The sequence below is a fragment of the Astyanax mexicanus genome, chromosome 6, assembly GCF_023375975.1.
Source record: "Astyanax mexicanus isolate ESR-SI-001 chromosome 6, AstMex3_surface, whole genome shotgun sequence".
In the NCBI taxonomy this organism is placed as follows: domain Eukaryota; kingdom Metazoa; phylum Chordata; class Actinopteri; order Characiformes; family Acestrorhamphidae; genus Astyanax; species Astyanax mexicanus.
Genome location: NC_064413.1, coordinates 40,546,690 through 40,559,685, shown reverse-complemented (window position 1 = coordinate 40,559,685; position 12,996 = coordinate 40,546,690). Strand labels below are relative to the sequence as shown.

Below are 12,996 nucleotides of genomic sequence, written 5' to 3'. Positions count from 1 at the left end.
TTTGTTCATTTTCTTCTAGAAATGGAAATTATAACTAGTTCTATGCAATGTAAAATTTTATTCACAGTACCAAATCAGTAAATTGTTAAAATGAATGTAAAAAGTATGTGCTAATCTCATAATTCCAACATTACTGGTATGCATTGAAAGCACCCTTACTGTAGGACCTGTAGGTTATTTTAATGAATCAGGTGTAATTGAAATATCATTAAACGTGTGTTGTGGCTGCTGAAATGTGGAAATATCAAGTCTGTGCCAAATGAAAACATCATATCAGTCTTTTAAAACAGTGCACTTTTTGTTCATATCATACACTCCTACAGTTTATACTACTGCTCTGCTGAAGAAAACCACAGAATGCAACAAGAACAAAAAAACTGTCATGACAAACGCTGCAGTTTATTCTTTTTAACACAGTCTATACAAACATTTGAATTCTCACAAAATGCAGTCCACATGTTCACTTTAAAGGTAGCACAAATCACATTCTTTTCTGTCAAGAAAATATGGTTGCTCCATCTTGCATAAGAATATCATTTTATGGCTTTCATTTTACACATACTTCAGATTCAGCTGTTAACTAAAAACAGTAAGATACACAATATTGTATGTAGAGAAATTATTATGAAAATATACTGACTTGGCTGTCATGTAGAAATATACAACTTTCTCACTTAATGTACTAAAACCAAAAGTTCTGTTTTTTGAAATCACAATAAAAATCAGTATTTCAAGTGTCATATGAGCTGCATAATACTACATTCAGAACAAGGCCCTGCTTCAAATCAATCTGACCAGTGAGACAGGTTAAATATAACTTTCAAAACAATTACTTTCCACACAGCTTAAAAAAATTTACCAGTAGATGCTGTATGAAAAGTGGCAGACATGTTTCTAATACCCAGCAAATTTGCTATTGTCAGACTAGAGCTGGACGATACATCAATATTTTATGGTATCGTGATATATTTTCTTATTTTATCGACAATATCAATATATAAAGAACACAGACCAAATATGATAAATACTGTGTTTTGTTAAAATGTCTAAATATTTATATTTTTACCATATCACCCAGCTCTAACAGTGTTTTATACTGCTCATATCGATATCGGAATTGTATCGTATTGACAGAAAATTATCTTGATACATAACCAATATGTAATACAGGTTCTAAATATAAAGGTTGTGATATGTTTACATTTACATGTATGGCATTTGGCTGATGCTCAAATCAAGTGCAACATATATTTGATTCATGTTAAAGAAGTAGGTAAATAATGCCAAAATAAAAAAAAATTGGGATGTAGTGAACATTTTGAACAAATCACAATTATTCAATTGAAAATGGCAAAAAAGCACTTTGTGCCAGACAATCTCTTGATGAGCAATCAAAATTGCCACCAGTGTGGAGTTTTGTAATTTTGTAAATGCAGAAAACATAAGCTGTGTAAACGTATTTTAAAGGGTCAGAGAATGACCCAAGAATGACTAGTTTTGCTGGAAAAAGTGGCAAAATGAAAGATAAAACATGTTTGGTTTTCAGTTTTTAAATCTTCAGCCAAATATTCAATTTTGTTTACTTTTTGTTTTAGCCAAACATGTTTGTTGCCGGCCATCCCTATAAGTGTTCTTGCCCAAGGACTCATTTGTGTAGTGTGATGTGTTCTCCCCAGCCAAGGAACTAAACTCTCTTCTGCTGGTGTTATCCACTATGCTATTCACCATGTAACTGTGTTAAAGCGGACTCTTTTCCAGCAGATTCACCATTTAAACTGAATCAAGTTCTAAGTGTAAACAAGCTTGTCTGTATGCCAGACCATTAATATTTACTGATGTTTTTAGTTCTTTTAAATCATTTGAAGACACAGATGCCTTTAAACTAAATGAGGATTCAGGATCAGAACTCAGTGGATACAAGTGATTAAATTCCTAGAAAGGTACAACCCCGTGCATTTTCCTCATCTCTCAGCAGCTGCCTGGTCACACCACTGTGAGCACACCACCGTTAATCCATTTTCTTCCGGAAAGACACTTTGTCTTTCGTCTCATGCAGTCTCTCAGAGAGCTTGTCTTTCGTCTCTTCCATTTTTTCAGTGAAGCGCTCCTTAGTCTCTTCCATTCGCCCTGAGAAGAGCCCTTTGGTTTCTTCCATTTTCTCTGAAAATCGCCCCTTCGTCTCCTCCATCTTTTCAGAGAATCTCTCTCTGGTCTCCTCCATTTTGTCTTGCAGAAAGTCTTTAACAGGCGGGGGGGTGGATAAGTAGCCGTGCTTCCGGAGGTACTGCACTGACAGAGATGTGCCACCCAGAGTCACTGTGTACCTGGCTGGGGTAGCAAGCTTTAACACAGACAAAAGGCTGTTAAGACAAGTGGTGAACATGTATATAATGTGACTGCAAACAAAAACTACTGGAATAATTTAATGATTTATTCAAATTTAAAGCATTCCTTTAGCTTAAGGATATATTAACATGAAATGTTATATACACTCAAAGCACTTTATTATGAAGACCTGTATACCTACACATTCATAGTTATCTAATTAGCTAACTGTGTTGCAGCAACCATCAAAACAGGGAGAAAATGTGATTGTTGTTGCCCGACAAAATAGTTTAGAGTATTTCTACTTGCTGTAACTTCTGAGCTCTTGGAATGTTCTGCTATTTAGTCTCTAAAGTTTATTCAGAATGATGTATAAAAAACTGTTCTTAGAATTTACACCACATGCAACCTTGAGGCTACGACAGCAGAAGATCACGCCACGTTCCACTTCTGTCAGAAAGATACAGAAAGCTCAAGTTCAATAGGGTTTCATGTTGTTGCAACCATAAACATGTGCGCAGTGAGGCAGAATAAATAATATTCTTCCTGGAATGTGGTGCAAATCATAGGCTCAATAAACAGCACTCAGTACTGAGTAAGCATGGTAAACACAAAGCTGAGGTGATATGGAACATACTTTGCTGTATAACCTATTCCACAGTTATCTTACAGTAGACAGCTGTTACTAAAGGGAGACTACAGTATTTCTCTTAAATACAGTATTTAGCAAAAAATGCTGCCTGCGAGTCAGGCTGTTTGAGTCCAATCAACTGTCCCAGCTGGCAGAGGTGGTGTGATGGTGTTTACTGTTTCTTGTGGTTCTCTCTTATATGTAGTTTAATGTTGATTAACCCCATTTCTAATCTTCAAAAATGTAAAGTGTGTTTTATGACTAGGTCTTGATATTAGGAAGGAGTAATATAATCAGTTCTAGATCTAGATTTCTGTCCAAGCCTTTTTTTTGAGGTGCAAATAGTGTCTTGGAGAGTCATATGGACAACCTACATCCCACCAGAACAATAGAGTACAGGCACACACTGACCCTGTTAATACAAATTAATCTATAATCGCTTAAATGCACAATTATTACTGACCATGTGCACCTTGACTGCACATTACCCATTACTACAATATGCCATATTACTACAAACCAGTTTAGTCATCGTAAACTGGTTTTATGAACATGGCTGTGATTGGTCTTCCCACTCACTGGGTTTGAAACCAATGAAATCCTTAGGGGTGTAGCAGAAAAGGAGAGTTACAGCAGGAATGTTCTCCTTAAAAATCTGAAACTGTGTGAAGCAATTAAGTCAATATAGACCACAATCTTAAAGGAATGTTTTGAATTCTTGGCGTTCTTTTGGATTCCACAAGGAATTTTAAGGGCTTTTTTAAAAGCCCTACTTAGTATTCATGTCGTCCTAACAAAGTGCTCAGTGAGTATATGTATACAGATACAAAGCAGGAATATATGTATTTTTTTGTTTGTTTGTTTTTTTTTGTTGAGCAGCATTAAGTTTGGGTCAAGCAATTTTAGTGCTAAACACTAAACTATAAATGCAAAAGTTGAAAGTTAGTAGGATAACTGTTAGTCTGTAGTTGGGGTGGGTCAGCTAATACCTTGTACATGGCGTAGGCTGTTAGCGCATATCCACCCTGCGAGTCGCGCAGAATGCCCACCACTTTGTCAGGCAACCCGATGAACTCCAAAAATGGGACCAAGTTCACCCCTCTGAAAAAAATGTAGAACATAAACAGGATTCAGAAATGTTTTGATGGAAGATAAACTAATGGTAGACATATTATTTTATGGTACTTCTAATTCTACTGATTTCTATGGCATGCTAAAGTTGTGCTTTGGATTTGTTTACAGTCCTAATGACTGAAGTGCGTCTGAATTAGAGAGGCTCAGACAGTCTTTACACAGTAAAACTGTTCTGCCAAGTTGCCCTTAAAGCCATGTTGTCTTTAGCACATGTTCCTATTGCTATATGTGGATCCCTGTTGACTGCAGTTCAATGACCAACCTAATGAAACTCATTTCTCATTTTAATCCCAAACGTGGTGTTTGGATTAACAACATTGCTCCAAGAATTATGATTATTATAACACTGTTATTCAGCCATTTTATACTTTTCTGTTTACTTTTAATGACTGTGTACAAATGTGAGAATAATATAAACACTTTATCCTATAAAATAAGCCCACATTTCTGATGCCCAGAAGCTTTACCTAGCGGAAGCTTCCAAACCACACACTTATGTACTTCATTTACCAAACTATCACATTTCTAATAATTATTTTTATAATCATTATTTTTTAAAGACACTGATAGTGTGCAACAACATAGATTAAGAAGACATATCTTCCCAGCACTAGATGTAATCAGTTCATAAATCTGGATTTATAATAAGGCATTGTTGTCTGAGGTGCTGATAGTGGCTATAAGTGTCACAAGGGCAACATGTATCCCAACAGAAATATAGAGTAGACAACATGTGACAATTTAATACATTATGCTACACATAACGACAATACCATCATCTATTATAGTCACGCTAAACTAACTGTCGTATTACGAGGGAAACAAGCCACTTACTTCATTGCAGAGTAGTAAAAAGCCCCAAACCACACAGAGGAGGTGACAAGGTGTACAGGCACCATGACTTTCCCATACTGCTTAAAAGTCTTCTTAAACCGCTGGTAGAGGCTAATGGACTTGTCCTGCAGAGGATCGACCTCATGTTGTTGGGTAGTGTCTGACGGCACATCAGTTTTTGCTTCAGGTGGTGTCTTGTGGGACCCACTGGCCCGAGCAGTGGCAGAGGAGCTAAAGCAGCGAGGAGTAAAACACTTTATACGTATGACCTGTCCACTGACGGGCAGCTCCCTAATGTTCAGGTCCAGGCAGCCTGAGCGCAGCTGGATAGCTGCAAGGCACAGCACACGCTGCATCTCTGCTCCTCTAGCTCTCCGTCACTCACCTACAAAACCTACACAGAGACAACAGCAGCATTTTAAGCAGGGAATTGTTTTTCTTCATTTCTTCACATTTTTAACCTAATATATATTTTATCAAAACAGTAAATGTAAAAATGTCTATACATATTGAATTACAATTGTTGAAATAATCATGAAACTTTAAAATTAATTGCCCTTTAATTACTTCAGTTCATCTTTAATGCAAATCAGTGTCATGTCACAGTAGTAGGAAATTATAGCTGTCGAGCATTTTGGAACTGCAAAATGTGCATTACAAGTATGTTAAACAGAGTGTAGAGCTGGCTAATAATTCAGCATCAATATGCTTTATATTATGATGTTTTAAAAACAGTGTTATTCTAAGCACATTAATGTTATTTGGATGTACATTATCGTATAGCGTCCGTCACTAACTGGCATTGATTACAGGGGATATTAAAAAAAGTTTACAATTTTTTTCAGATGTTTTCAAGCTCAGAAATTGTTTTGTTAATATTGGTATTGTAACTTTCATATAAACCATTTTTTTAAATATATTGTGATACAAATCTTGGCCACAGCAGCTATGAAGGGAAATTGGTGCCAAATTGAAAAACAAACACTATCATGGAAAACTGTAAAATGCTATCCACAAGATGCGTTGCTTTTCCACAGCAACATGCAGAGTACATGCCAAAATGAAATGCAAAACCACTATCAAATTGGCTTCACTGCATTTGATCTCTTTATTGATAAACAATACACAAGAATTTGCATTTTCAAAACCAAATGCCAAATTTGTGTCAGAATTTAATACAAAAAAACAGATTATATCGGTCTAGCATCATTTACTTTACTTTAATCCTGGATATATGGAGAAATTTGGAGTGCATTATTAGTATCATGACAGTCTGGATCATTGACTTCTGTTACAAATCTAATCAATTTTTTTTTTAATATCTCAGTTAGGGGTGTGCCATATCATATCGTATGCAATAATAAAAAATAATTTTCATTTTGTTGCAGTAGTGCCTTCTCGACTTTTATTCAGTGTTTTTTCATATCACCAAGAAGAATGCCATCGCGAAAATACCATGAAATAAATAGTGGGTGCATATCACCCACCTCTAATTACATTCATGCTTATTTACGAACGCTAATAATTAGCCCTAATAACATATGTTCGAAACATTTTATGCAATTTAAAGTTGGGACCAAAAAAAAATTACATTTTATCAAGACCACGTTATCATAGCTAAATTGTGTCCCTTCACCATCTACATAACGCATACTACAACCTAGTTAAGTAGAAATCAAGTAATCACCTATTACAGTGTGATAAATCTGCTGTCACTGTTTACATTTTTCTTTTAGTAGTGGTTGCTTATACTGCTCAAACCTTGACCTCCCATGCCTTACCACACACACACACAAACACACATAGAGCTAGTTAATAAGCTAAGCTTTTTGAGCTTGTAATCTATAAAAACACATGTTAATGTACAAATATAGAACTTCTACAACTGTTCCAGCACTGAATGTGAGACTGCAGCTATTATTATTGCTTTAACGAAAGCATGACATGCAGTTCTATTAAAAGTCCTTCTATTGTGCTACATTCACCTTCAGGCCAAGGGGAGGAGCTTCTGAGGCAGTAAACAGCTACAGGAATACAGGAGCTGATGACAGCCTTCAAGTACTGCAAACAAATGTCTGACATACTACTGTATTCCTGTCTCTACTGATTATAGTATCAATATTCAATATCAAGGAGCCATCTCAATTAGAAAGGTACATACATAAATACATACAACGTACATTTACCTCCAGTCTGTAAACGTCTAAATGATTGTGTGTGTGTGTGTGTGTGTGTGTGTGTGTGTGTGTGTGTGTGTGTGTGTGTGTGTGTATAAATGTAAAGGAGCAATACAGTAATAGATCAGAGAGGCGTGTAACAGGAACAGACTGATATAAGGTGTTAGCCAGTGTTCAGTAAAGAGGACCGCACACACAGAGCTCTGTTAGCTAGTTAACCTAGCCCACTAAACACGTGTCCTATAAACACACACTGCTGCGCTGCAGAGCCCCCAAACGCGCTCAATAAAACAGACTGTGAACAAAAACGTGAACTCACGCCCAGCACAACTGAAGAGCTAAGCTGTGCTTACATTCAGACGGTGTTTCTACCGAAGCCTGCTGTCCGCGCCGCGCGACATGTCTCTCGCTGCTCCAGGCATGTAAACTTTTTCCACTTAGCTCCACATGGACTTTGCCCGCGCGGTCCATCATGGGAAGTGGAGTCTTTTTCAAAAGCTTAGCGCGTCACAGCTACGTGAGGTGTGACACGACGCACACAGCCTCTCCCATGTGTCAGACAATGTCAGACTGACTGTCTATAAAAGGTGTGAAAATTGTTCACACTCGTCACTTAAGTAGCTGTATAGATAAACCTACTAAGAGTTAAAAATACTTCTGTAGAAGTTGAAGTATCAACTCAAGCATGTGACTAAAGTAAAAGTGTAAAATAACTGGTTTCAAAACTACTTTAAAGCTCACCTTCCGTCGTTTTTTCTTTCATGTTAAAATGTCTAGTTGTGGTCTCTAGTATGAATGAATGACATGTGAGCCGTTTTTGTAAAAAAAAAAAGTGCTCAGGTGTCTCTGTATAGCTCTTTTTTAATGGACTGTTTTAGGGGTGTGTCCAAAATGACCGCATTCCAGCTTTGCTCATGAATATTCATACATGCAAACAGCATGCAAATATCTCTCCTCTGATTGGCTAGGAGCACTGCGACGCCCCTCCACCGCTCTGCCGCTCACTGCCTCCCACCTCCTAACTGATGAGCGGTGATGTTGCGTCGCTTCAGCTCCGCCTCTGGGAGTTTCTCGAGCCAAGGTGGGCTGGTCTGTGAGTTTCTGAACGATAATTCAAAATTCACCCGTTTTTCGGAGGTGGGGGGGGGGGGGGGGGGGGATTTCTTTGCTTAGCTCCTGCAGACAATGGGGGCTGCAAAACAGTTTAATGTGCAGGTGTACACATTCAACTCGGAGAGACCTACTGTATTCCACAAAAAACAAGAAAAATCGGATTTTCGCGGAAGGTGAGCTTTAAGTATAAAAGTCAAAGTTACGGTATGTAAGGCGAAAAAAGTCAGAAAGGACCAAAGCTTAGGCTGCACTGCAGGATCCTACAGTGCCAAAAACACAATTTTCTAAAAGTCATAATGACTTTAATGATAAATAATTTAAAAAATATATAATAATTATATGTTCATAATTTGGGATGCACTAGTCTGTCTGTTTCAGCTGCATATACAAGTGCATCTCAGAAAAAATTAAATACAATTGAAAAGTTACTTTATTTTAATAATTCAGATAAAAATGTGAAATTCATATTTTATAGATGTAATAAACACAGAGTGATCTATTCTAAGCATTTATTTATTTTATTGTTGATGATTATCAGTGTCTCAGAAAATTAGAATATTATATAAGACCAATTGGTACTTTTGGCAGTGTCCCAAATCCTGCTGGAAAATGACATCCGCATCTCTATAAAAAGTTGTCAGCAGAAGGACTTGATATAACACAGTGGACCAACACCAGCAGATGACATGTCTCTCCAAACCATCACTGATTGTGTTTCTCCACTCTTCCTCCAGACTCTGATCCCTTGATTTCCAAATGAAATGCAACATTTACTGATGGCCAGTGATTGTGTGGAGAGCCATGTCATCTGCTGGTGTTGTTTCACTGTGTTATTTAAAAATTTCGAAATTCAGTTCAGGGGTTTTTCCCAGAAAATCTTACACCACTTCATGCTGCTGACAACGTTTATAGAGATCTGGATTTAATTTTCCAGCAGGACAGCACACTGCCAAAAGTACCAAATGTTTTTTTACATTACATTACATTTGGCAGACGCTTTTGTCCAAAGCGACTTACAATAGTCAAGTACAAAAGTAATAGAAATTAAGTTAAACCATTTTTAGATAGGGCTTAAAGGAGGTCGAAGGGAAATAAAGGGATAGTGAAGTGAAGGAGGGGAAGAAGGAAATGAGGTTAGAAGTAGTTAGTTTGTTAGAGGTGTTAAGAGAGTAAGTGCTCTTTGAAGAGCTCTGTCTTCAGGAGTTTATTAAAGATAGCGAGAGATTCTCCTGATCTGGTAGTGGAAGGTAGTTTGTTCCACCATTGGGGAACTCTGTATGAGAACAGTCTGGATTGCTTTGTGTGAGTGTTTGGCAAAGCGAGGCGACGTTCATTGGAGGAGTGCAGCGGCCGGGAGGTAGCGTAAGCCTTCAGGAGTGAGTGCAGGTAGGAAGGAGCCTGTTCTGTCATCACCTTGTAGGCGATTGTAAGAGCTTTGAATTTGATGCGAGCATCAACTGGTAGCCAATGGAGCTCAATGAGCAGCGGGGTGACATGTGCCCGTTGTGGCTGGTTGAAGACCAGACTTGCTGCTGCATTCTGGATCATTTGGACTGGTTTTGGTTTTGTATAATCTAACTTTTTGAGACACTGATTTTTGGCTTTTCATTGGCTTGTAAGCCATAATCATCAACAATAAAATAAATAAAATTATATTAATTTTTTTTGAGATGCACTTGTATGTACCCACTGAAAAGGAATGCATTTTAGTACAATGCAAATATATTAAAGAAGCGTAGTTGCGACATTTCGCTTGAGTTTTCTTGAGTCTCTGCAAGGATCATCTTCATACTAGACTACATGAGTCATGCTATGTTCTTGCTGGAGTGTGAGGTGGCGTGTACAGGTGTGATGGATTGCATAGAAATAAATAGGGTGTAGGAATAGTATATATTTATACTTCTTATCCAACCACAAACAAATTCACTCTTTCTGAATGTAAAAAATTATCTAAATATGTTTTTTTTAACCATGACAAGCCTGAATGAACAAAAGCTGAAATTAAATAGGAATAACGAGAGTATTTTTAAATGTAATGAGAAGAAATGGCAGATAATTGTGTGAAAATGTATGGAGTAGTAAAAGTAGTGAAAAGTCACCTGAAAAATAATTATTTCAGTAAAGTATAGATAACCAACATTTCTACTTAAGTAACTAAGAAGTATTTGTGCTTCAGTACTTGACTCCTCTGCTATCTGTCTTTATTGGCGTGACTGTAATGACAACAATATTGCCTAAACAAAAACAAAAAAAAAACAGAGTAACAGTAAATGACAACAGTATTAAATAAAGATAATAATAATTAAAATTAATTTATACATAAAATATATGCATATTATATAATGAACTTTGAGCTTTTACCCGCTGATATGCTGATACAGACTGTGACCCTTTCTCAGAATGATCTGTGTACCTAAATATCTAAATATCTATACATATAGAAGGGTTTTCCACATCACAACAGTTCTGGTTGGAACATAAAAAAACTAATACATGGCTATTACTGTGTTATGCTGTTGCTTTATAATACATAGTTGAGTAAAATAATTTTTAAAAAATGGTTAACAGAATAAGCAATACTTCCATACTACCTAACTTTTACTTCATATTTAAGAAATGTCACTCTGCATGTAATTATTTGTTTCCACCAGAAGATGGTGATGTTTCTTCCAAGACCATTAAGCTCTTGGAAGTAAAACAGTATAATTGCACTGTAATTGTTGTGTTTGAATTGTATGTTGTGGTGTTTATTATTTTATTCATGTTTTAAATTAATACAATGCTTCATGACCTAAGCATGTGACAATCTGACAATGGGCTATAAATGATGGAATTGGGCTTCTAATGATTTGCTTTGATTATTGTAATCAGGGCTACCAAACAGCATAATGACTCCATCTGACTCCTATATCTAGTTCTAATTTTATTTTATTGCTTATTATAGTTTAGAACATTTGTTTGAGGCAATCTCACAAACTCAGATTTTTAAAGATTAGTAAAATATCATAAAAATTAGAGGTGTGCCAAAAAATCGATTCACATAAGAATCTTGATTCTCATTTACTACGATTCAGAATCGATTTAAAATGTCCCAAAATCGATTCTAAGGTCCAATCCCATTTCTTCCCTTGGCCCTACCCCTCACGGTAAGTTCACACTGCAGCGGCACGAAGCGTTTTTCGCTCCGCCTCCCACTGCCCAAAGCGACCGTGGCCGCTGCAGTTTGAACTTACCGTCAGACACACACAGAGCGTAGGTGTATGAGAATCACCGGTAAGATGGCAGAACAAGCACTATATTACCTTAGATTAACGTGTAGTTTTAATGTTTTATGGCAGAATGCTTCATAACAAGCATAAAAAAGATCGCTAGTAGTTTCAGTTTCTGTTAGCTAGCTAACTAGCTAACTTTCCAGTTCCACCTTAAATAACGCTACAGGTGGCAGCGGGCTGCAGCATTTAAGGCGGAACGGAAAAATAACAATAAGCTAATCAGAGCTAATTTCAGCTCCCCATCACAGAGGAATTAAGGAATGGACAATATGAATTAATTTCTCCACCTCCTGCCCCCTTTCTGAAGAAATACAACGGCCTAAAATTAACTAGTTAATCAGCAGCTGCTCCTGAACTTTAGCGCTCCACTGCTATCATCACATCAGCCCAGCAGCGTCACCTACACACCACCGCTAGTAGCCTTATAATAAAGCAGTGTTATTTATTATTTATTTATTGTTCATTAACGTCATTGTGATATCCCAGTGATTCCTCTGTCACTGAGGACCCACATTCCTGCACATTTTATTGTTTTTGTAACACATTACCTTCTCCAGGACCAGTGTATATTTTGGAGGCTTTTTTTTTCAATAAGTTTTCAATAAATTTTTATAAATCAAATCGTTTTGAATCAAAAATCGATTTTGAATCGAATCGTGGCCCCCAAAATCGGAATCGAATCGAATCGTGAGATAGTAAAAGATTCCCACCCCTAATAAAAATGATTTAGTACCATGTTCTAAATTAAGAAACCAACATGATTATACAGAGCTGGCAAAAGTAGGCCAGTACAGCAGACATGTTCGTTTAAATTCAGATTTTTCATTTATATTTTCCAGACATTCAAGGTTTAAAAACTGAATAAAGCATTTAAACTAGGTCAAAAGGAAATGTCCTTCACTGACTGGCTTAAAAAACCTATCTAATGAGAATAAAAGAAAGAGTTACTATATTTAAAAGAGTGATAAAATATTAAAGAGTTCAGAATGTTTGGGCCTTTTTATGAAATTCTGACACATTCTCTTTCACTGGCAAAATCATGTTTTTATGGCCATTTGGGTCAGGGTTACTGGCAGCCGAACTTTCAAATTCTAGGATTATGCTATAACCCCATAGTCCCTGTATTTAAAATCACATTTCAACATCCAAATATAAATCTATCTATCTATCTATCTATCTATCTATCTATCTATCTATCTATCTATCTATCTGTCTATCTGTCTATCTATCTATCTATCTATCTATCTATCTATCTATCTATCTATCTATCTAAACCCCAAACTAGAACCACACATTTTTTACTAAATTTAAGAAAAGTTTTTGCATAATGATTGACATATTGCATTGACTGATTATGTTTTATTGTCAGAGACATGCCATACATAATATAGTTAAATATATTAATTATATAACACAGAGCAGGTTTAAAAATAAATAAAGTCAACAAAACTAAACAACAAATCAAAAAGGGTCTAGGCTAAACAAACAATTGGTAAAAGAATGTTAACCC

General features: G+C 36.4%; 1 protein-coding gene across 2 annotated transcripts; it reads right to left on the bottom strand.

Annotated features, from left to right (window-relative positions):
- Nucleotides 1-378: 378 nt before the first annotated feature.
- fam210ab (family with sequence similarity 210 member Ab) lies at nt 379-7,573 on the bottom strand. Of its 2 annotated transcripts, none has more exons than XM_007249728.4 (4): nt 7,455-7,573; nt 4,925-5,318; nt 3,946-4,057; nt 379-2,341 (listed from the first exon to the last, which is right to left on the bottom strand). In XM_007249728.4, exons 2-4 carry the CDS (start codon nt 5,278-5,280, stop codon nt 2,009-2,011), a joined length of 801 nt encoding a protein of 266 aa, XP_007249790.3. In that variant the 5' UTR covers nt 5,281-5,318; nt 7,455-7,573; the 3' UTR covers nt 379-2,008. The 2 variants fall into 2 exon arrangements, with proteins under 2 accessions (XP_007249790.3, XP_049336508.1); XM_049480551.1 differs by having other exon boundaries at nt 7,421-7,566.
- Between the last annotated feature and the right edge of the window lie 5,423 nt (nt 7,574-12,996).

What these genes read in the sequence shown, in the direction of transcription:
- fam210ab (XM_007249728.4), bottom strand. Translation starts at nt 5,280, where the DNA reads ATGCAGCGTGTGCTGTGCCTTGCAGCTATCCAGCTGCGCTCAGGCTGC. An exon ending in TTTTACTACTCTGCAATGAA is followed by an intron (nt 4,058 to 4,924) that starts GTAAGTGGCTTG and finishes CATTTTTTTCAG; the next exon opens with AGGGGTGAACTTGGTCCCAT. An exon ending in CAGCCTACGCCATGTACAAG is followed by an intron (nt 2,342 to 3,945) that starts GTATTAGCTGAC and finishes TCTGTGTTAAAG; the next exon opens with CTTGCTACCCCAGCCAGGTA.